General features: G+C 41.0%; 1 protein-coding gene across 29 annotated transcripts in view; it reads right to left on the bottom strand.

The window, feature by feature from the left end:
• The window catches only part of DTNA (dystrobrevin alpha), a 230,251-nt gene that overhangs the window by 183,766 nt on the left and 21,073 nt on the right, over positions 1 to 25,412 (bottom strand). For 21 of the 29 annotated variants that reach the window (XM_051612642.1, XM_051612643.1, XM_051612640.1 and 18 more), the window contains exon 1: positions 3,955 to 4,135. The exons of 4 other annotated variants lie outside the window; for them this stretch is intronic. Coding sequence is in view for 20 of the 25 variants with exons in the window: in XM_051612634.1 (XP_051468594.1) it covers positions 3,955 to 3,971 (17 nt within the window). In the remaining 5 variants the exon portion in view is untranslated. Of the gene's footprint in view, positions 1 to 3,954; positions 4,137 to 25,412 lie in introns of those variants that run through there. 4 more of the 29 variants (XM_051612663.1, XM_051612664.1, XM_051612665.1 and 1 more) reach the window with 2 other exon arrangements.

Raw genomic sequence — 25,412 nt, 5'->3', positions numbered from 1 at the left:
TAACACTGTGAGCTGCTTCTAGGTACTTCTGAGCTCAGAAAAATGCCAGCATATTCTCAGGGATTTGTGGGGAAATGGCTTTTAAACTCTTTACCAAGTGGTTCCTGATGATACCCAAAATAATAACTGTAAAAAGCTTGAAGATGAGGCTAGAAACAAAGATTTACAAAGGAAAAAAACTTCATGAAATAAAGAAAGAAAAGAAGAAAGACAATGGGAACCACATACAGTAAGTGTGAACTCTAGCAAGGAAGGATTTCAACACCTATATGAGTACCTCTGTCACTGGTTTCATCAGGGTTTACAAAGAAAGGACAGGATTTATTAAAGGAAAAAATGTTGCAAATCCATTTTCACCTCACAAGCATGATTCTCCTGAACTCTTGCAACACAGTCACTTAAAACATAACGGCAATAGAAAGGGAGGGACCATGACCTGCCTGTTCCAAGAGCAGTGTTACTAACCATGACAAAGCAGGGTTTGTCCCCAGGTGACAGCAAGCAGTCAGCTCCTCAGAGCAGGAAAGCGTGGCACACACTAGGGATGAACGCAGTTCCAGCATCCAAGCAGCACGTCAGCGACTCAGACAGTGCCCAAAACCAGGAAGCACCAATGCTTCAGTTGTAGGCTTGTGCTCTCATTGATGTTCTGTCCCTCGTTTGATTTCTCTTGAAAGGCAGGGACTGGGGGCAGGCACCCTTTCACCCTCCCATTGCCTCTGTCCCAGTAGCACTTCCCACCCCGCCGGTGTGTGGGTCTAGCGGGGGTCCTGAGAAAGGGGAGGCGGCAGTGAGGCAAGTCCAGGAGATAAAGGAAAAGAGGGTGTCACCCTTGTTACAAAAGCCTTGAAGAAAAATATGTGCCTCCCTACTTCACAACAAATCTCAGTCACCTGAAGGGCACAGGGCTGGTGGGGGAGAAGAAGCCAGGGAGACAAGGCGAGAGAGTGGAGGAGAGAGAGCCCTGCCCTTGTGTCCTGCCCTGATAAAGCTGTCACAGCCTTACCCAAAAGCCTCAGCACTACTGTGCTGCTGTGTGGTACCATCACCACTGAACACATGCAGTACCATACTCACTCTACCAATGCAGAACTCACCCTATCAGCTGGCCAAGGATTTTCCACTTCAGAAAATACACCAACATTATCACAGAACGGTCTGGGTTGGAAGGAACCTTAAAGATCATCTAGTTGCAACCCCCCTGCCATGGACTGGGACACCTCCCACTAGATCAGGTTGCTCAAGGTCCCATCCAACCTGGCCTTGAACACTTCCAGGGAGGGGGAGTCCACAGCCTCCTTGGGCAACCTGCACCAGTGACTCACCACCCTCACAAGAAGTAATTTCTTCCTAATATGTAACCTAAATCTCCCCTCTTCCAGATTAAAGTCATTACCACTTGTCTATTACAAACCCATGCAAAAAGTCCCTCCCCAGCTTTCCTGTAGCCTCTTCAAGTACTGGAAGGCTGCTGTAAGTTCTTCCCTGAGGGTTCTCTTCTCCAGGCTGAAAACCCCCAACTTTCTCAGCCTGTTATATTATGATAATAATATATAAACTATATAAAATACAGCAACATTCTCTATGGGGAAATACCAGTTTATTGAAGATTTTCCATTTACTGCTAGGACAATTGGAATGTTATTTCAGGCAGATTAGATACACTAGAATGTATTTTACAAAGTCAATCCTACACTGCACTGTAGTTTCTTACTCCGGGAACTCCCCGTTCCTGGGTCAGATGCTCACTTCCCTCCAGGAACAAGTTTTTGCAGGCAGCTTCGCTTCCCAGAATACAAAGCAGGTTTCCTTCTGATGAAGTTCTCCAGTGCCTCTTGGACATATAATTATGGGAGAAGGGTCTCAGATAATGAAATGAGAACACCATGCTCCTGAACTATAACTTCTGTAAAGCAATACACTGTGGTAGGGAAATGCAATTTAATTTTGAACTGACTCAGGAATTTCCCATGGAACATTAATTCTATTTTCTGCTCACCTCTGAATGTCAATTTTTCTCTTTCAGTTTTGGAGGTTTATAAAAGGTGCAGCTAACTTCCACTTCCAACTCTGTGGATTTCTCCTCCCTCCCACTTTTTGCCACAGCCCTGAGGAGAGCACTCCTCAGCTGAAAACACAAACCTGTTGTGCCACGTCTTATCAGAGGCTATGCCTAGCCTGAGGAACTGCTATCTAGATATCCAACACAGAAAAGTAATAAAGGTATCTGCAGCCCCTTCAGGTCTGCAGGGGCTCTGAGAGCTCACACAACTTGCCTGAAGTGGCACAGGATCCTGTGCAAGAGCCAGAAACTAACCACAGCTTTACTAGGGCCCATTGCAAGTTTTTATTCATCGTGACACATTTTGTCTCAAAGTTCTTCCACTTCAATACCAAAACAAATATTCCAGTGACACCTTAATGTAAATAACTGTTGGCCTAGAAAGTCAGCATGGGACTGAAGCATTTAGCGGGTCTCAGCTGGCTAAAAGAACACTCAACTAGTATAAGAACACTGGCTTGAATGTCATGACTCACCCCTGCAGCTGGGTTTTTTTCACACTTACCTTAAAGGTTATGTATTTCCTTCTTCTCCATCCCCTACATTTAACCATGCAGAAAACACTTCACAGCAGATTTGCTTACCCAAACACACACAGATGTTTTGCAAAATTCAGGCAAGCCAATCAACAGGGGTGAACCCGATCAAACGGAAGAGATGTAACAAAACATACTAGATGCATTATCTTTCCTTTCAACAGAGGAAATATTTCTCTTTTAGTTCACCCAGTTCCAGGTATTTTGCAAGGCACAGACTGACATTATGTGAGTCTCTTCAGCACTGATATCTATAACCAAAAATGTTAAGTGTTTCAGTCATCCATGGACAGCAACTACTTCCTACGGTTATTATGGGAAGTACTAACACATCAGGAATGCTAAGTATGTTTGGGTGAACTGCCACCAAATCCAAAGTTAGGAGCTGAACTCCTCTACTACGAGTGTAAAAAACATGCATGCCCAGAATAAATGGTAAAAATTATGCTGGTATTTAGGTGATTCTCATTCAAAGCACAAATTCAGACGAAACTCTCAGAATACAAATTCTTGCTATATAACGAATATTAAATCTAACTTTCCACTCCGTTTCTGATATTTAAAAATCTTTTTGGTCATAGGAACACCACAAATTCACTAAAAATATTTGAGAAAGAGTCTGAAAATACTGTTGATCAATGAAGTGATATATCTGCTAGATACTGAAATTATTTCTGCTATTGTAGAAAGGACATACCCTAAATCTTCTTTATTTACTCATAAACTCACTATTTAAAAGTGAGGACTATCAGGGGAATGAACACATTTTTTAATAATGGCTAGAAGGACTTTGTTAAAAAAAAAAAAGGGTCAAATGTTTAAAAAGTAACCAAAACCAAACACCAAGAAAAAGCATTATTTGGCAACAAACAGAAAGGTTAAATTTAATTAACCCTGTGTTGTGATCAAATTCACACATAAGGAAGTAGCAGGCAAGTGAAATTATGGCCAAACAAGCATGCAAACACATTGATTACATCCTCTCTAACATGGAAAATAACTCGCTTTTCAACTTTGTAATGATAAACAGCATTTCAAACAGTTCATCCCACTAATGAAGAGCAAAAATATATAACAAAATTCAGATGATAGAAAAACAGCACTCAAAACTGTTCTGGTGAGATTATTAAAGCCCCGTGGTATGCCAAGACCACTAATCTTGTCAGTTAACACTTCACTAAGGAATAAAGTTGAAATAATCCATATGGGGAAAACAGGGGGGAATAAATCACACAGGGAAAGCATTACTGGAGTATCTACCTCATCCTACAGGAACTGCCGAGCACTCTGAAAGCAGAAGCAAAGCCCAAAGGAGACACCCTAACAAATGTATGCAAAGGCAAGCTTCCTACTTACCCTATGGTATACACCATGATCTCTTTTGCCACCTTAGTAATTCCAAAGAATCCAGAATGATGTTATTTTTAAGAGAACATTAGAGTTGTTAGAGGGGACAGAAGCAAGCTGAGAAGCAGAGCTCTGCGAGAAGCCAGCCGGAGAGGGATGCATTTAAACGCTGGCTCAAGATGCTGTGTATTCTGCGTCTATCTTTAACTTGTAAATGATTTGGTTTCGCATTCCTCTGAAGTCCTGCTGGCAGATGCCTTTGCTGAGCTTCACCAATCGCGGGCACCCGGGCCCCCTCCTCTCCCTTTCCCTCCCTCCTTCCCAGGCCTGCCACTCCACCCCCATCTCCACCTCTCCTCTCTGCCACACACACACACACACACACACACACACACACACACACACACACACACACACACACACACACAGAGGGAGCTCGGCGGGCAGGATGTCACCGACTCCCAAGCGCGGCTGCCACCAGCCCGGGGGCTGCCGGCGCCCACCCGCCAGCCCGCCGCTCCGCCGGGCTCCAGCGGCTCCCGCCGCCTTCCACGGAGCCACGGGCAGCTTCCCGGGAGCCCGCAGCTCCCAGCCGGCATTCCCAGGAGCCCCCTGCTCCTCGCTGGCATCCCGGGACCCCCCGCTCCCCGCCGGATTCCCTGCCGGCGGCTCCACCCCGGTGCCTTCGAAAAACCGGGGTGACTCGGCCTGCTTGTGCTTGGTGTGGAGGTACCTGAAATAATCGCTTGTGCCCCGTCAGGCACGAAGTGTCTGGGCTTGAACCCTGGAGTCTGCTTTTAAATTGCAGCCAGAAACAGGATGGCAAGGATTGTTTTCTGTGGGCGACTCCAGACACAGCCTGAGGGGTGCGAGGGCTGAGGGGGTGGCAGAGTCTCACCCTCTGTCCCATGAAGCTTCTGCAGAGACTCCTATTTGGATGACTGCAGCAATTCTGCCCATGCAGACAGCTTTACCGAGGAATGGCATATTAAGAAAAACAAAACCACAAAATAAAAAAGTTCTTACCAGATTTTAAAGACAAAACTTCTAAACTTCCACTCTCAGTATATTTGTGGCTCCTTACAATAACAATGCATTGCCATGTTGCTCGGGAGTCAGACTCTGAAATAACTGGACTACTGATTAATGGCAACATTCAAGGAGACTGAAGTGGGGGGAAAGTGCTTCCATGTAACCCAGAAAGTCAGTATCACTACCAGAGAATTTAGGGCTCCTCAGTGTAACACAAAACCCTGGCTCTTAATCAGCCTTTGAAGCAGCCCAGCTTTAATTTGTAAATGCACGTTCAGTTGGATGCTGCTTGCCTGCCTCATCTGAGACATGGGTGGGAATGGAACAAGCCACAAGACCCTACTTAAACATATGAATTATTGAACACTTTCAGTTGAAACTGGAAAATATCAATTGACAGTCATACCAGTTAAAACAGAGTAACATGGTAAATGTCTCTGGTCTATAATGTCCAGCCTTCATCTGAGCTGCTGCTGAGAGGGGTTTGTACCCAGGAATGCAGGCAAGGAAACAGAAAACACATGTTGGGGAGAAAGGACAAGGTCAAGCTGTGCCCAGAATCACTTATTTAGAAACATGGTTTATAAATGCCAATGCCCTATCTGATGAGGCATTACACTTTTCAGTACACTGGTGTTAAGAGGCTGGACTGATTTGGTAGTAAAAGTAATCATGTGTTTACTTCAGGCTAATAAGGAAAATGCCCAAACTAAGAAAGGCCTAAAGAAGGGTAAAAGAATCGATGAACATGAATAAGCCTTCTCTTACCAGCTTCTCTCTTACCAGCTACTCTTAATGATGCTGTTTGGTAGCATGCATACAAATATGGATTTGGTAACACGTACACAGCTATACATAAATACATATATATATATATATATATATATATAAAAATAACATACAGATATAAACTTGGGTAAAAACTGTAACTCCACAGCCATTTTCATTGTCAGCCCCAAAGGCAGGAAGGCAAGAGGTCCTCTTAACCTGGAGTCAGCTTAACCTGGAAAAGTTGCCAGCAACATACAAATATTAGAGAATACACTAGCTGATGACTCCTGAAAAGTTGAAAGATTTATTTTGAGTCACTAATCCTTGTTAGCAAAGCCAGACCTTAGTATGTTTCATGCCTGCCTTCCAGAGTGCTTTAAAAACTCCAGCAAGAAAAAAAACATGCCACAGCCTTCCTGTCACTTCACGTCTTTTCCTCAGAGTCCTAAAGCTCTCAATTGCTGGTACAACCGTTCAGGGAATGTGTCTATTATTCAGGCATAGGAGCTGCAGTGAATTGCAGGAAGGCTGCCTGGCACTGCCTTCCGATAGAGCCACCTCTAACACTTACAAATCTTCCGGCTTACAATTATCTAGGAGCACAGAAAGTCACAGTGTCTCCCATTCATATGGAGCATCTGCATATAATGCAATAAGAATATCATACCTCAATATTTTTTTCAATTGTTTATAAGGATGTCAGACTTGAAGAGCAGACAATCACTAGAAGCAGAGACAAAGTGTTAACATTAGGTCTTAAAAAGTGAAGTGCTTCAGATGCTCAGAGACACAAAAGAGTAAGAACAAAGAGAAGTCATGCTTTTGTAGTTGAGGGCTCCTTTTTAATTAGGGCAACAAGGAAGGAAGAAAGAAGCTCCCCATGAAAGAAGGTGTGATGGACAAATGTGGTGATTCAGAAATGAAGTCATGAACAGGAAGGATTAAGACTGAGCTGTTTCTAGGACACCAATGTACCTCTTGAGAGTGCTTAAGTGTGGGGGAAAATAAAGGCAGGGAAATCCAGAGAAGCCCATTCACGCTTTCATCTAAACATGTGCATTTCCCATACTAGGCACAGGGTTTGGAACCTCTAAAACAAGACTTAAAGTGTTTGCTTCCCGTGTATCTTAAGAGGTTATTTATAAACTTGAAAGTATGTGGGGGTGGAGCTTTAGAAAACAGGATGCCAGAAATTACTGGGAAACCTTGGATGTCAACATGGACAGCATGATCCCAATCTCTTGAATGGAATAGTCAGAGGTCGTATGTCCAAAATCTGTATGACATAAGCCAAAGGAGAAGACAAGTGTCTAGTTTCCTAAGATGAAGACGTGCAATAATACAAGTGTTCAACGTGCATCACAAAGTGTATGGCTGGGAGGGATTTACCACAGTGGTGAGAAGGAATACCACTCTTCTCTGTCAGCAGTGTCTGTTGTTAAAACCATCACCAAATGTCATCGGTCAGGGACCACCGTGGCATTAGATTTGAGATACATGAATACATATCAATAGCAGGAGCAGGAGCAGCAGGAACTGAGCAGGCGAGGAAGAGAGAGTAATTTGGTAGGAGTGACAAGTGTAAATATGTAACATGTTTGGAGCAATGTGACTTCCTACCCATTCCCAATTTAGCCCAGTGCCTAAGAGGCATGGTCTGTCCCTTCACGTTTAGCTATTTTTAATGTGCACAGAGTTTGCTCTTCATCTTCCCTTGTCTGTCAGTGTCTTGAATTCATCTGTCTTGGCAGCCTTAAGATTTGGGCTTAGTGGAACAAGCAACATCTACCCTTCAGGCCCAGTCCTTCTAGGTCTTACTCAGAGTACTTCATGCTCTTAGGAACAATCTCCCTAACCTCTGCTGATGGTTTCAGTGCAGGTTTGTTGGGACTAAGAGCTTTGAGTAGGGGACTACCATTCCACTGACAGAAAGTCAGTTCCCCACCTGTCACAGTGGATCCAGCACACTGACTTTATTCACTATTACTCAGTCTAAAGACCCATCACCTCACCTAGCCTACCTCCAGCCCTGCCTACTCAGCTACTTGGTCACACCAGGAGCCCTCTCCTATGTGGTCCAACACACAAGGTTTGGCCAAGTGTTGCCCCTTGAGTTGCTTCTTTCCCACCTACCACTTTTTTACTGGAAGAGATGGGAAACAGCTATTGAAGCTGGCAGGGTTGGGGAGCTCTTGGTAGCATCCTTAGCATCCACTGCCCTGCCATCCACATGATGCAGCCTCCAACACTGGGTGGGGTACATTCACTCTGGAAGGCAACCCAGAGGACAGAGATGGGCTTACACGGGGCAAAACATTGCCCTGGTCCTCCCACACTGAGTCTAACTGCTCCAAAGAAATTTATTCCAACACCGTCCTCACTAACTCCAATCCTCCTGCCATTTTTGGGAGGCTCACTGGATAATGTGAGGAAGCTTAGTCACTAGAAATGCTCTGAGGAGTTCACACTGCTATTTGCAAAACATATTCAAATTCCTTGAATTCTTAATAAGCATTAATAAAGTAAATGGGGAATGAACTTGGTACATCCTCCATGAGTAGCTATGTAGCAATAGAGGATTTTCTGTGCTGACTCTTCTGATGTTATTTCCTACGTTTCTGTGATTCAAGCTAAATGGCAAGAAGGGAGAACATCTATGGTCACACATCTAATCTTCAGAAACAAATTGTATTTTCAGTCAATCCATTTTACTACATATAGAAAGAAATTAATTATTTACTTTTGAGCACCCCTTTCCTTTTTCCTATGTCTTGCATTTATAGTTTGCTAGAGATTTTTTGACAAAACAGTGTTTATAATCACATATAAGCATGTCACATCTGCAAGAGCCAAAATATAAAAGCCTTGGCTTTATTTTTCTACATGCGAACAAATTACAAACAGTCATTATTAAGAATTAAACAACTTACTAAAACCTTTGTGTACTTGCCTCGTTCTCTGCAAAATCAAATAATTATTTACTAGATGAATACCTGAAAAATACCTGAGAGGAGAACTAGAACAATTCTGCTTCAATTAATTTTTCATCCAAATGTTAGCTAAATACAGGAAAAAGACTACTCTTTTTGTTCCATCTCCAAATTGATCAGCAAAATTAAGATCTCTGCAACAGAATAAAATAAAGATAACTTTAAAAGTTAATGTTGTAGGTAAATGTTTTAATTTTACCACATTGAAAGAAAAATATTTTTCCAAAAATAGTAATAATTAAGAAAAAAAGACAGGTAAACCTAATCCCACACAGTTCTGGGCCCTCGAAAAGTCTTTCCTGGCCTAAAGGTACTCGTAGATAAGTAAAAAGTCTGTATCATCCTATATGGGTTCCCTACCTGAAAACAGGCAGAACTTGAAAGGTTTGAAGTGACAGCTATAGTTCATAAAAGTTGCCTGATGTGCAGTGCATCTAATGAAGATTGTTTTCCTAAGGATTTCTGATCCTTTTTTATTTACTGTTCCAAATGAGAGTAATCCCCGTTTCTTCTAAAGTCTCATGACTGCTTCCACCCCTCAGGACATGAGTGCTGCCCACCTGCACCTTCAGATTCCTTTAATGTAGCATGCAACCAACCTGCACCATCATCTTCACACTAACCCTTTTAATTTCCCTGGCCTCCACAGCTGTCCTAATCAAATACTCCTGCTCCTTTCCATGTGCCCTTTTGTACCTTGTCCATACTTGGGGAAAGCAGGTCAGGCAGCTGGTTCAGAGCTGGATATTCTCAGCCAGCACATGTGGGAACTGTTTCAAGAGGTGGGATTTTGCCTGTCCTTAGTGGGGTGCTACCTCAAATCTCACTTCAGAGGAGTCAACAAGAATCAGTATAGCTGAAATTTGTTCCTCTATGTTAAACTTAGCAGAAGGTGTCTTATGAGTTCAAAACTACTGGCTGTGGCCAGGAGTGTCAGACAAAGAAACAGAACATGTGTTCCCTTAGAAAGCCAAACTTGGGAAGAAGTCAAAATACTCAAGACACCTCACATGCCAGCTACAAAGATTCCTGACACAGACTTTGCTCCAGCATTATATACTCTTTATCTCCTTGATGATAAGAACCCTCTGCTGCTTTAATGTCTTGTCTGCTCTAACCAAGTATACAAAAAGGTACTGAAGGCTGCTAATTAACAGAGCTCATTGCTCGTTTGTGAAAGTAAATATCACAAAACTAAAATTGGTCTTTTCACAACTTTCTCCTGAAATTAATGTCCTTATTCCTGAAATTAATTTAGTATTTTTGTTACGGAAATGACTGTAACCCTCTCTCACACCAGCACCTTGGTTTTATTGCAGCACTATATTCTGCGCTGAGGAAGGTTTCCAGTAAGTTATTTCATAAAAATGCAGCAAACGTTATGTATCTATATTTGCCTGGACAGACAACAGCTTTTGTGAAAGTTTGGCCTTTAGTGTGCATGCAGGCAGACATGAATGTGGATGGAGTGACACACTTCTTTCAGAACTGGAAGAAGATAATCTATGAAACAGATTCTCCATTCAGTTAAGCCAAAGGTAGGAACAATGCCTTTTCATTCATTCCACATAGCACCAAAAACCCCTCCTGCTCTAAAAGAGAACTCATGTCATTCAGATGGAAACCTGGGGGGAAAAGAGGAAATTACTTTTTTTTTGTTTCTTCAAGAAAAAAAAAATACACAGCAAGAACACAAGAGGAGACCTCGAAGTCTCCAAAACTGCTAATGAGAGCTGCAGCATTAATATATAGGCCAAGAACGTGAATCCCATCAGATCAGTTATGTAAAAAGCAAGCAGCAGCTGACTTGTTCTCTCAAATGCATCAGTGCTCTGCAGGGGCTGGGGCAGGGAATGTCTCTGCCACACAGCCCTCTCCCTCCCCTCTCCATACTGGTCCCAGGGTGACCCCTCTAACTTGGGGGGGTCTCGGTGCTGCTGGGGTATACAGACAGAAGGGGAGGCTAGACCGGCTGGAGGGTCTGGGCTGGGGCGGGAACACGCAGGGTGAGGCAGCCTGGAAGAAGCTTGTCCTACTGCTCCCTCTGCTGTACCCATCCTGTGGAGAAATCCCAAATGTCTGTGCCAGAAGCTGGGATAAGGAACGGCAGCTTTCAGCAAGCGATCTGCAGGTAACACAGACCCAGACAGACTTGGGAAAGGGACAAACTCAGGGCTGATGAGGGAGAAACCACCACCACGCTCGGGAGATGGCACCACACAGACCTCTGCGCGTCGAATCCATCAAATTTCTTTTGCTCTGTACCTGCCCGGGTTACGCTTATGCTTCCAGAACGGTGCAGGAAAACAGTCTCGCTTTGTAACACATATTTAGATAACAATCCCATCTTATGAGACAGATGAGTGTGAGGATCGACCGCAGAGAAAGGCCTACAGAGGTACCCTTGTGGGGCTGCCACTTCAGGCAGCAAAGGGGGAGGAACAGCCCACCTGTGAGTCACCTTAGTGCCACACTGAACCCAAAACAATGCCAAGCACAGGCAAAAAAAAAAAAAAAAAGGGGGAAAATGGCTTATGGAAAAGGAGCCAATTAATCATGTGGGAATTATCAATCTGATTGTTGCTGAGAAGGTTTGTTTTTTTTCAACCCGTGATCACCTGAACACAACTCCAGTCAATAATCCCACCCTGTACACTTATTTGTGAGGGCTGAAAAATTGGCAGCACTGGATTTCACCTATGAAAGACATCTGCAGCTGCCATGAAAGCCTTTATTTGAACAAAGAAAACTTGTACCCCAAGACAAAAACATATTTGCAAATGCTCAAAGAGTATGATGTGCTTTTTGTGATCTTCAGAGCAGTATTTCACTTACTCTACACTTTCCTTTTAGCACTGATTTATGGGAATCCAAACTCGAGTAGAAACCAACTCAAAGGAAGAAATTCCTCTCAAGTACTTTTCCCTGAGAAGGTGTACACTCATCAGAATAGGGAGGAATGATGAGAAGAATAAGCATCTTCAGGAAAAGTGGACACTTTCCATAATGAAAGAGGTGACGAAGTCTGGAAGGCTGGAAAGCAACATTAGGTCTTTGAAAGACCGGTCTTACTTACCTTAAATCTTCTGGAGAATTTAAAATTTCTAAGACCAATATGAGATTAAAAAAAATTAATCAGTGAATTTCATGAAGGCAATATTAACAGATTAGCTATACTCCCTTTTTTCTCCATGCCCCAAGTATTGTTTGCTTTTACATTACAGAACATCTACCAGCTAATGAAAATACTGGAAACTGGACTTTATGATATAACATGGTGATAAAGTTAATTACATTTAAATGTCAATAGGATCTATGGAACAGAGCAAATTTGGAAGTTTTAGTAGTTTTGAAGTTGTGAATAATTAGCATGGTATTTTCAAATGCACTTGGTCATGACCTCATCCTACTCCAAATTCTTCAATTTCATTTTTTGTAAAGCCCTACAAGCCAGGCCATAGTAAAGCAGTATTAGAACAAGTGCTGCAGCAGTACTGAGTCTTGCTAAAAAATCCCACCTTTAAATGAGTGGCTCCAGCAAAGTAATGGGACATGACAATTCGGGGCAGAACCCAGCCCACTCTTACCCAGTACTCCAGGCAATGCTCCAGATTCACGTAAATGCAAGCAAATGCAGTTTGCCCTCAGGACTGACATAATGTACCAAATTCACACTTGCCCAGTTTACATGGAAGAAGCTGGAATGGAGCTGAAAATAGAAACTAAACTAAAAACTTCCACAGAGAAACTTAAGATATTGAAAAATATTTTATCTGTGGTAATCCAGTAATAATTACCAATTATTTTGACATTGCCCTGTGAAGTGTTAGTACAAACAGCCCACAAATATACAATGTGTGTGGCACACAGACAGACCACAGGTCTGGGCATAACCTACTCCCTGTCAGATACCACAAAGCTACTTTGAATAAGAATGTTCCTTATTATAGCACCTCCTCCCATCTCTCTGAATTCATCATGTTTACCCCCAAATAAAAGATATCATTTTTCTTCTTTGTTCAGAGTAGTGTATGCTTTATCTCAGAGCCTGAGAGGTTACAGTGTAAATGATTTGTACTTTTAGCTACAAAAAGTCTTGCCCCAGGACTTTTGACTGAACACTGACTACCTGAGGGAAATCAAATTAACAGCAACTGAGACAGAACTTTCAAAGGCATGTTTTCCCCTACATACTGTAGTCTGTTAACATATTAACAGTCATCATGAGGGTGAGGATAAAGCAAGGACATTTCTCTGAACCATCACTATCTTTCACACTACTGTCTATTTTTGTGAAGGAGCAGTGGACATAGTGATATTGATAGGCACCAGGGTTCCTCAAGCCTCAACTCCAGCATGCAGATTTTACAGCCACACACACTCTGAATGAAGACACTACCTTCCAAAATAAATCAAGGAAGCTTTTTTGCTTAAGACTACAGAGGTAACTGCAAAGTTGTTTCTGCTTGTAAGGACGCAAGGAAGTGGTGCACTGAAACTCTCTCTCCCCTGCCCTCTCATTCCCCTTGTCCAGAGCTCATACACTCAGGGGACACCATCCAGACTCCAGAGAAAGGGAATGGTTTGGGATAGCAACCAGCCTCCTTCTGCACAACCTGCCAGGGCAAGATACTCACAAAGGAGCTGTACTCACCCCCTGCCTTAATCCCTCCTATGCAATGAGGGAGATGACATCTCTACTGCTTCCAGAGGAGGGCAAAGACACATTACCAAAATGTTCAGGATGACAAGGACAGCTTTTGTAATTGGGAATACTGCTCTGAAACACAGGCAGTCACAGTGTACTTGTGTCACAGAGACCATCACAAGGTGCCTGTGCTGCCCAGGTGATACAGAAGAGGTGAACACAGCAGGGTCAAGCATGGGATCACAGTTAAGCACCACACTAGAAGTAGTAGGAGACCTGATCAGGTCTCAGATCTGCCACAGATTTGCTTTGTGACTTTGGGAATTTGAAAATTTACTTCTTCCCTCCTGGTTTTTATCTGTTTTGTCTACCTAGTCTTCAGTGGTTTTATGACAATGACATGTTTCCAGGTGCTTAGTGCAACTAAAACTTTGAGCTGGGATTTCCTAGCACTACTAAGAATAAAATACTGAACTGTTTAGGAAGCATTTTTATTCCATTTAGTAAATGGAAAAAATAACTAAGTCAAAGGAGAAAAAAACACATCTTCCTTCAAAAGCCTCTTTAATCAGCCCCAGAATCTGAATCAATGCTGAGAACAAAGATTTAAATTTGGCTTAATGAAAACTGAATAGACCAAAAAATAACAAAAGAAGACTCTTTACAAAAGGTATGGATCTGACCCAGCCAGTAAATAATTAAAGCTCCTCTCTGTTCCCTTCCACTTGCTATTTTAAGGCTTTTCATTATATGGGATCAAAGTCAGCTCGAGTTGGAGAGAGTTAGACAAATCCATCACAGAGACGGAATGGATGTATGATCTCATCTCCTGTGACAGCAGCCTGATGGTACCACCTGTTTGAACTTCAGCTCATACCACTTCTGATGATACTGGCAATGTCAAGTACATCGCCTGAAATTCAAGGGGATGTAGGAAAACTCTTTCCCCCTAAGTAAACAAAATGAAAGAACTGTAAATCTGGCTTCAGGAGTGCTACAGGCAGCCAGGGCTGCAAAAAGAACAGCCACAGCAAGGGTTCAGACCCCAGGAACGTAAACCACCAGGAGTCTTAGGAAACAAGCTCTATGAAGAAAGACACATTTTTGTTTGGAGAGAAGGCAAACAAGAAGAGAGATGATGAATGTAGGATAGCTATATAAAAACTGCAAATAGTAAATTGAAGGAAAATAAAACATTCTTCTTTATTTTCTCATAATAGAAGAAAAAGAAGAAGTTGCAGCCAAAAGACAAAATAATTAATGAGATGTAGAAGAGAACTTAAACAGGGAGTTTAAAACTGACAGGCAAATTTAAAAGAGATTAAGGAAAATTCTGTTCTACCTTTTTAAACTTAAAGCATAATTTACCCTGTGGAGTTGTCTGCAGTATAACATAATTGGGACCAAAATGGACTATAAAAAATATTCATTAGATTGTTAATGAATTTCTGCATGTTCCCATTAGAAATTAATTTGTTTTAAAAAGAAAGAATATAAACCTTAATGAACCTTGCTTTTTTTTAAGCAATAGAAGACAAATATTTATACTTCCTGACACAAGCAATGATTAAATCTCAGGGATTAAGACATTCTCCTTCAGGGGAATCCCCAAGGACTAAGAAAATCCCCCTTTCATCACATTATTCTGTGACTGTCAATGGACCAGTTCCTGAGCACTGTCAGGAACAACGTACTGGGTGAGATCCAATACAGCACTGTCTGGTTAACACTTAAGTTCAAACAAGAGATTTCTGTCTAAAACTTTTGTTTAAGGAAAAAAGATTGCAGCCTTGAGAGTGTACCATAAAACTTGGCTTCCAAAACCATTCTTTGCTCTGACTGCCAGTAGCTAGCAGTACTTGAAGATGAAAGCAGCAAGCATACATCAACTCTGCCAGCATAGGTGTGCAGAAACACTTTGGCCTAGATTTGGGTCAAGATACATTATTTCACTTCTTTGAGCTGCTCGACACGTTAAATGTAAACTTGACTTCTGGTGTGCCACTGCATTAAGGTTATTTGCAGTTCCAGGAGCTGCAGGGTCCTCTGGCTGATGAAACTTGACACTACACTGTGACAGAAGAGTCAAAACATAAAATTACTACAGATATCCAAAAATCTCACTGCTGTGAAATTTAAGCTATTAATTTCTCAGAGTCTTATAAGATGAAAACAAAGAAGCAGTTTAGCACATCACTGGCTGAAAGACCTACTTAAAAACATGCTCTAGATTAAGACTGCATAGCAGAACCTTTTCCCAGTGAGAAAATGCACCCTGGGGATGCGTAGAGGCCCCAGACAGCAATGTTCTCCTGGGTGACCTCATTAGCATCTGATCTGTGGGAACATCTTCTCTAAATGTGTGATTTTCCTGTTTGAGATGGTTCTTTAGTCAAACTCATAAAATCACTTTCATTTGGTACCAGAAAGATAAGTAAATTTACATTACTCAGGCTCAACAGCTCTTAAAATGAAAAAAAAAAAAAAGAAAAAAAAAAAAGAAAAAAGTCTGCAAGTCTGCAACCAAAAATTTGATTGGAAAGGTTTTGATGCTGTATGTGGGAGTTAGCTGTATGCAGAATTGAACTCTGTTTTCTTGGTTTAGCTGAACTAAGCTGTACTGACAAGAGCATGCTGAATTGGATCCAGTTGTAACCTGAGGTGAACCTGCAGGATAAACCTTACGTCATTTTATTGCTGCAGTTCTTTCTTTTTTCCATGAGCAAATGTGTCTCAGTTCACTCAGTCTCTGAAATGCTGTATCAGGTGTGCTCTCCATAGGGTAGAAGTCTAAACAGAACATGTTTGGATTTATTTATTTTAGGCCTCTGGGAATGGCACTGAGCTGCTAGGAGAGACTGAATTAAGACTACAAAGACATGAGGGAGACAAAAGTGAAGATCTTCTAAAGACAATAGGGTATCAAAACATACCCTGTGTTTAAAGACATTCACCCACATTTCTGATTTGGATTTTTGGCTATCCAGGACTGTGTTTCCCCACAGGCATGTAGGGACATCTTGCCTTGCATTGTGAGGTAACTGAAACTAACTGGTGACAGTGACAAGCCGTTTGTGGCTACAATATGTTAAAAATGCTTCATTTCTACAGCACCTTCATTTCTACATGTTGACACAACTGTGGGATAACATATAACTCTTCCAACAGACTGAGGATTCCTCAGCACGAAGGACAACGAGGACATAGGGTGCTTGGCATGGCCAGCCCCTCTGCTAAATTTCCCTGACTGTATCATTGCTTCAGAGACACAACCAAGCAGCTAATACTTCTTCTTACATTCTACCTTAGGGCCAGATCTACAAAACATGCCCTGTGTTCCTCCTTCAGATGTGTTCCTGAGCATAAATCTACTTCCTCTTTGTCAGAGCCAGCTGGAAGCCTTGGTGGTACAAGGTAAACAGGCACATAACCCTGTATTATCCCAGCACCTGACAGCTCCTTTCTGTGGCATGGACAACCACGCAGAAGCCCTCCCTGGATTAATCTGTGTATGTACAAGAAAAGCAACTCTATTTGTAGTTGCACTAGCTAGGTAATAGATAGACCCCTGCTCCATTGCACCAGCTCTTTGCCCACAGAGCCCTAGTAGGCGTCCTCTCCCTGCTCAGTGGGAATGGTAGGAAACTATAAAATTGATTCAGTATATAGGTTTGGAAAGGAGTTGTTCAGTGTACACCACTGCTGACTGCAAAACCTGGATCACAGTCCATGGGCTGATACACTTCGTGCCTACATCATAAAACAACTCAGCCGGTGAACATGGGTGGTGCAGGAAGGACAGGGGATGCAGCTGGTCTAGACTAAGCCTGTGGCCACTAAGCACTGTTACAAAAAAAAAAAACATCCCTCAGAACTAGAAATTCTCTTGCTCCACATTACTAAGGATGATATTCCAGGTGCCTTCTTTACTAGAAAAATGTTTTTCCCTTTCCCTTTACACTTGCAGTGGACAACATCAGAAACTGCTTTGAGGACCTTCCACATTGTCAGGAATTACCTTGCTACTACAGGTTTCTGCCTCCTAAGAGCTATGGTGCTAAATGTTACTTTCCAATTCTGTATCGCCATTTTTAAATAAAGAAAATCAGGTACATAACCTTGATAATTATATTTCCCATGTATGTTCAAGCTCATATGCAATGGAGATGTTCTGGAGACACCATGATTTTCATTAATAAAAATATACATCTCTATATAATTTCATCATTTCAGGCCTAGAATAATTGGAAATCCTCCTCCTACATAATTTAGTATGATTTCCTCTGTATGAGTTCAGAGTAATAACTGTGTATCTAAGTTCTGCAGGACTATAAACTTACATAACTGCTTGTAAGACAGAAGAACATGAAAAATAAAGCAGTTTTAAGAGTTAGGAATATAGAGAAGTCCAACACAGAGCTAAGGAGAAGATGATGTACAATTTGCTCTTTAAGTGCATAGGTTTGCTAGTATTTAATTAGTAGGAACAGAAGTAAATCTGAGAGTACACCGTCATTCCTTAAGACACATGGAACCCAGGAGCCAGCAGAATTAATTACGAAGCAGCTGTATGAACAAACATAAACATAATACATAGAAAGGTCAATTTACATGAAGATACCACCTGTCTCTTGCCTTAGTTTCCCCTCTTGGAACAACAGTGGATGCACCCACATGGCTCACTGATCCCATCTACACACAATCTGCAGTACTAAGCATCCCCAGAAAGCACATGTAATTTATTTTGTTGCCTACCAGGAGCTTCATCAATAGTACACCTTTAATGTCTTTCAGTAGTTTGCTTTCTTCTTCTCTTGGAGAAGAGTCTCACATTACCCATGTTGCCTTCTCCTATTCTCAATGCAAAAATCAGAAGAGAAATAAAATCCATCAATCCTCTGTCTGGCTTGTTAAATCTCTCTCACACTGTTCATCTTTCCCCATAGCCCTGCAACTTGGGCTCTCAGCTCACTTGCAGGGCTCTTTAATCCTTTAGATTTCTATCTGGATGGCTATGGGCAGATCCCCACCACAAACTGCCCAACCCCTGGTCTCTTTTCTAGTCCCTGATAGGAATCCTTGCTTTCACTTGTGGTCTCTCCTACCTCTGCTGAAACAGCAAAAAGCCTTTTACAAGGTCACAAAGTCAGCCGGGCTTTGACTTGCAGTAAAAACCACACAGAATAGCAGAAACAAACCTAGGGTTCATGATGTAAGGCACTGTTGTTATAAACTATAATTAGATACAACCAGAAATGGGGGTGAAAGTGGTTCATTAGCAAATGTCATCTTTTCAGCACACTCCAAATACGTGCACTTGGAAATTCCCGTTGCTGTACCTCATGAGAATTACAGTTTGCAGCTCCCTTGCACTGTTCTCCCATTAGGTGTGTGAAAGAAGCACAGGAACAACTGGCTTTATTGCCTACACTCTCACAAAAGAATTAAACTAAATATTAACAATAAGGGATCATATTTAACAGGGCAGTAAAGTAGAACTGTAATGATCACAGGCTTGCTCCTTTTCTCCTATAGCAAATCATACAATGGGAGAGAGGCTGCAGCTCTGCTTGGGATCCTTCTATCAGATTTTGTCCTGAAGAACGTTTTACTGAGAGGGAAGGCACTGTGGGATAGTTGCCAAAAACCCTTGCCCATTCTCTCAGTCCTCAGCCCATTTGGATGGAGGAGCTGAAAACGTGTTTTCCTGTTTCATCTTGCTGGTAGTTTTTTTCCACGGTGATGCTCTCCTAGAAACACCTGCCAGGCCAGGATCACGTGGGTACATTTTCTTGAGAAGGCTCTTCAGTGTACAAAAGCTTTACTGTAAACCTAATACAGGTTGTTATTTTTAAATTTTGACTCTCCTGTGGCTGGACAGTGCTACCAACACACACAGTCTGCCAACTCCTCTCCTACCGTACAAGACCTTTTAAGTCTGTACCTGAGGACACTGAGGGACTAGCAAAATAGCAACAGATGACTTGAACTGCTGGCATCCATTTGACTCTAAAATTTTTCAAAACCAATGGGCATGAATCAGGTTCCTGCAAAACTGCAAATATTGATCTGAGCTTAAAAATCTCAGGAACTAAAGATGTCATACATACATCTCTGCACAGCAACTTCTTTTAAGCAAATACTGCAGCAGAACTACCTGAAGGAAAAATTATGTCTGTAGTATGTAATACCCAGCTAGTAAGACTCCTTAGTTGGATCCTAAGATGCATGAACCTGCGCTCACTGCTAGATTTCAAAAATGCACAAAAATACTTCTCTGCATATCTTAAAATCATTGTCAGAGCTAAGCTGCAGGCAACCGGGGATATATATTATTAAATTAAATATAATATTTAATAATATATTTAATAATATATAATATATATTATATATAATAATTTAATAACAATATTAAATTATATATATTATATATATAAATTTAAAAAGAGATGGTGAAAATTTGGATAGGAACTTGGTGTTTTGGCTTACTTAATTTGAATGCTTTATACTTAAGAATATATTTGGGCCCTGGTATTTGAGGGATTTCTCTACAGAACACTCACATAACAATGGCAGTATATCCTACAAAAAATGTGTGCTTTTTCCATCAGTGTTACCGGATTTATAGGTAAAGTGAGATTCACCTGGTTCAGAACTCAGGCACAAAGGTTCTTTGCTTCACAGAAGACTATGAACGTCCAAAATAGATGAAGGACAGAGGTGCTACCCAGAGGGACTTCTCTGCAGTCTTTCACACAGCACTCAGATGAGATGTTTTCCAGGTGCCAAGAGGTTGTTAGATAAGAAGACTTAGGAGCAGACTAGGGGACATATCATGGGACACAGCAGTTTGCGTGTCGTGAGCACGCAGCATTCACAACAGCAGCTGCCCCCAACCATGAAATGCAGCGGTGAGAGAGCCAACTTGAAGTGTTGGACTTCATCTAGCCCTTGGTCAGTGATCTGCTCAGTCTTACAATGCACACGTGTCACACAGGAGTAGTGACCCTCTCTGAAAAATTCATGCTAAGGGTAGGAAAAGCAGTTCACATACTTCCTATACCTTTGTGCACAAATGGCTAGAGCTTCTTCATCTAATGCAAACATAAATTAAACTTCAGTAACTGTGAATTTTGTTACTGGGAAAAAACATGAAAGAACACAAGTTTTTCTAACGCTTCTGGCACATGCCAAGTAAGCTCTGTTGTGAAAGCTGTGTGCTCAGGATGTGTTAATTGCCAGGTCCCAGGAGCATTCCTCTTAGCCTACTCCACATCTTCCTCTATGACAGTCTTTATTTATTACCGTGCGATGAGAGTCACTGATATGTATTTTGAAGGTAGATTATTGCAGTTTACGTTTATAATATAACCATTAAATTTAAGGTAATTCCTTAATAAAATTCTTCTGTGCCTTACTATGATTCTGGATCTGTAATAAATATTGTTTACTCTTAAATTACTCTGAAAATCCTTTATATGCAATTAAACAATGTCCTTTTCACTGTAACATCAGTATTCTTCCTTTATAGATGATGAAGATGGCAATTAGAGATTTATCTATACCCTAAAACCTTCTTAGCTGCCATTTATTATACAGTTTGAACAAGCCAAAGAACACTGCAACTCCAAACCTTTAGTGCAGTGTTTTACATTTCTGTTGGACAAAAAGCATCAGGACACGAAAGCCATTAACCTCTTTTGTTGAGGGTCACTGCATTTACGACAAGACTGAAGTGCCAGCAGAAGGAGTCACATACACTTAATTGTCTACGCTATGTGCACATAAAATAACCAAATGGTCAAACTAAAATAGCTTGCCTAACTCTGTAACTGTAGTCTATATGCTACCACACAGCTATCATGAACTTGCCTGTGAACTTGCTAATAAAGAGTTCAGAATACTTTTCAAACTCATAGTTTAGAAAAGGCAGATGAGTAAGCAAGAAAACTGTTTTTTCTCTCAAAAAAAACTTAATTAGCATGTGACAGCATTCATTTCTTTCTTTGCAAAAAAAACAAAAACAAAACCAAAAAAGCTTGCTTTTCTGTTTATGCTCAGGTTGGCAATTGCTTTTATTGTTCCACTAAGCTGTTCTACTATATCTTAAGAAGAAATATCCTGAGGCAAACCAAGAGAGCACATTACTTTATTAGTGTTTTTTCCTTTAACCATTTTGTACTTCAGACTGCAGATAAATGTGGCGTCACAACTGCTCTCCTCAATTTGAACCCTTCCCTTACACATCCAGTATTGCCATTGTCCTACATCTTCATTTCTTACCGCTGTAAGGTCACAATTTTTTTATCACATGACTTCACCATAGGATCTACCTGAGGATCTCAACATGGCATCAGAGCATGACAGCTATGTTCCATAGTTAGAAATCTCAGCCCTGTACACTCCTACAGATATATTTTTGTTGCCTTTGTTGATTTTTTCTTTTTTCTCCTGAGTATTAAATTGGACCTCCAAAAATCATTAATCTTCCACAAACATAAATGTAGAGTTCATCATATGAATCTGCAAAGTCATTGTTTTCAGAGCATATATTCAAAGACAAATTAATATCAAGGCTTTATATAGAAAATTAAACCTGCACAGCAAAATACACAGTCTACTATAATAGTGGTAGAATATAGCGGAACTTAAGCTGAACATAACTGCTGATTAGGGCAGTAGTCCAGCCTACTCTCTGCTAGATTACTTTTTACTGTACGGCTTTAATTTTTGATTTGCAAAGCTAATTCCTGCTTCTTGTCTCAGCTGAAACAATTCCAAAAGTGAGGCTCATCTCATCAAATGTATCATAACATTATAGTGCTTTAGAAAACTTACTTGCTCTGCACTAATCTTTGTTTTCCAGGTAGAGAAGCTACTTCACACCTGGTGTTTTCAAAAGCATTTCACCTGGACCTACCTCTTGGAAAGAGGTCTACAGATCTGAGTGAGACACTGGTAAGGTAGAACTAAATACGGTCAAAACACCCAATGAGTATTTTTACCTTTTGAGCACCCTTAAGACATATGGAATTTCCATGTTTGCTCACGTAGACTTCAATGAGAATAAAGGGGGCAAAAGTCCCCCAAAAGACATTTGTCAGGGTTTAATTTACTGCATGAATTTTATGCATAGTCAGCTATACTGCGTAAAATAACCCTAATGCTGTTTCATGCATTTTCCACAGTCAACTTTATCAGATAAAGTCTGAAGATTCAATTAAAAATCTAAAAAGAACAATTACCTTTTAAAAAAACAGTTCTAGTTAACAAAAGGGACAGTCTATTCACTCAGTGGCAGTAAGATCATATTCTAGGTAAAGACAGTTTGAGCAGCTAAGGTATGGAAAAGCCTGTTCAAACATTGATCATTTTCTTTTAGTTTTTGTAATATATTCACAGTAACCTTAGCAATGCCAATTAGAGTAAATACTGGGACAAAACCCAAAAGACCAATTCAGTTTTGACTTTAATTTTATTCCACTTTACAGACTAAAATGGCACACTGGCTCTTGAAATGGAGCTAAGAAAGTACATAAAGAACAATCCTTAGCTCAAATGACAGTGTCTCTCCTTTATTACCCAGTTTTTTTGCAAGTAGCCTGGCAAAGACTGAAGAAGTTAAGATTCTCAGTTTTTCTCAATGGTATGACCTTCTTTCATCTTGTTGCCCTCATATAGCTTCTCTGGATATTATAATACACCAAAACAACAGGCTGAATTCTCATCTGAGTGTAAAGCAAAAAGGCATATCTTGACACATCGTCTTGTACCGTGCATTTGTGATGAGCAGCAAGTGCTCTTCATCCACTTCAGAGCAGATTTAACAGGTAGCACAGGCCAAGTCTGATGGTTTAAAGCAAAGTTTGCACCGACATGTACTAAGGAACCTCATGCAGGAGCTCCATAGGGAAAGTTAATGCTTCAGCCTGCCAATCCTCTAGATAAAAGAGAAAATTCAAAATCAGTGTCTACACAAGGTTTTCCCTTAATTTAACTCTGTCTGCTTACATTCAGACAGTGCAACCATCCTTTGTAAACAGTGGCCTAGGAAATCAACTTGCAGCTCACATGAAGTTTTTAGGTGTTGTTTGTAATCCTGCAAATACATGTTGCTCTAAAATGAACCAATTAGTGTCATCAGTTTTATTGCCTTACTCCTATTACACTGGCACAATCTGTAAGCCTGTAGAGATTAAATTTTACCCCTTCATATGCACTTATAGTAGCTGAAAATATACAAGACTCATTTGTAGAGTGCAAAGCCTAAGTTTCAAAGTGAGATCATGAGAAAATGCACGGAAGACAGTAGTTGGTGCAATGAAATGAAGTTAATAAAGGAAAAATTAGTATCAGGAAATTAGTGTATTTCTTGACAGTAGATCTATTATGCTCTGGAACATTTTCCCAATGGAAGTGGTGGGAGCTCCATTATTTCAATAATTTAAAATTAGACCAACAAAAAAGTAGTAAATGTACAGCACAATATAGAATAACTCTATATAGGAAGAGCAATTAAGTAGATGACTAATAAGTATTTCTTTCTAACAGCTATGAATCATACAAGTGCAGTTGTGGCTTAACACATTGGAGTTTCTGTGCATGGATGGTACTGCAGACAGACAGGCTTTCACACAGTACTAGTCAGTAATGGCTGAAGGAACCAATTCCTCATATGTAATAAATCATAAACACACATGTTATTACAGTGTCTGCCTAAACTCTACAAAGAGTCCATGTAGTGATGCTTTACCTACAAACCACTGTCCTTCAAATACTAAAAGAAATGCTGGTTTCATTACCATATGCACACTAATTTTGCTGAGACAGAACATCCTTAGCTGAGGTAATTTATGAACTGACTGTTTTATATGTAACCAAAGGTAAGAATTTCCAGCCACAGGTTACACCATCTTTTACTTGAGTTTAATTCATTCTCTGTTCAAAGGACATATTTAAGACATAGATTTTATCTTCTGAGTACAAATTCAATATTTTCACATAGAAAGTAGAGTACTTTACTAAAGTACTTCACATAGAAGTAGAGGGAAAGAAAGAAACACAGACTTCTAATTTGACTCTTCTGTTTCCTAACATCTTCTCTATTACTGTAGATAGGCAAGTGTTATTTGAGCTAATCTGGCCAGGACAAGCACTTTGTCGCAGCTACACAAGGTTCAGCCATGAGAAGAGTTGTGCCGTAACAGCAACATGCTGCTCAGAGAACTGACCACAGGTAAACATTGATTCGTAATTCAAACAATTTCAATCCCAGAACACCATGATATCTCACTTAGGGCACTGGCCAAAGCAGATCTGGTTATTTCACTAATTACAATAAAAAGGCACAGACTAGAGAATTTAGGTTTTATGCAACTATTTACTTTTGGAGATAGTCAGCTGAAAGACCATTCTTAACATGTGTGCATAGCACGGTCAATTAAACTATGAATATTACTGTCTGAAAGTACTTTAATTTTCAGTGAAAGCTGTATGAATTGTTCCTATTTTTTCAAAATATTTGCCTTGAAGGTTGCATTTGGAAGAGTGTGGCCACTAGGTTGAGAGAGGTCATTTGCCCCCCCTACTCTGCCCTGGTGAGGCCACATCTGGAAAACTGCGTCCAGTTCTGGGCTCCCCAGTTCAAGAGAGACAGGGAACTCCTAGAGAGAGTCCAGTGGAGAGCGACAAAGATGACTGGGGGATTGGAGCATCTCCCTTATAAGGGAAGGCTGAGAGAGCTGGAACTCTTTAGCCTGGAGAAGAGAAGGCTAAGAGTAGACCTTATTAATGCTTGTAAGTATCTAAAGGGTGGGTGCAGGGAGAATGGAGCCAGACTCTTCTCAGTAGTTCCCAGTGACAGGAAGAGGGGCAATGGGCACAAGCTGGAACACAGGAAGTTCGATTTAAATATGAGGAAAAACTTCTTTATGGTGAGGGTGACAAAACACTGGAACAGGCTGCCCAGGGAGGTTTTGGAGTCCCCTTCTCTGGAGATACTCAAAACCTGCCTGGATGCAGCCCTG

The sequence above is a fragment of the Apus apus genome, chromosome 2 (genome assembly GCF_020740795.1).
Source record: "Apus apus isolate bApuApu2 chromosome 2, bApuApu2.pri.cur, whole genome shotgun sequence".
NCBI classification, from domain to species: domain Eukaryota; kingdom Metazoa; phylum Chordata; class Aves; order Apodiformes; family Apodidae; genus Apus; species Apus apus.
The sequence above is the reverse complement of the archived record's forward strand: the minus strand, read 5'-3'. Positions and strand labels throughout refer to the sequence as shown.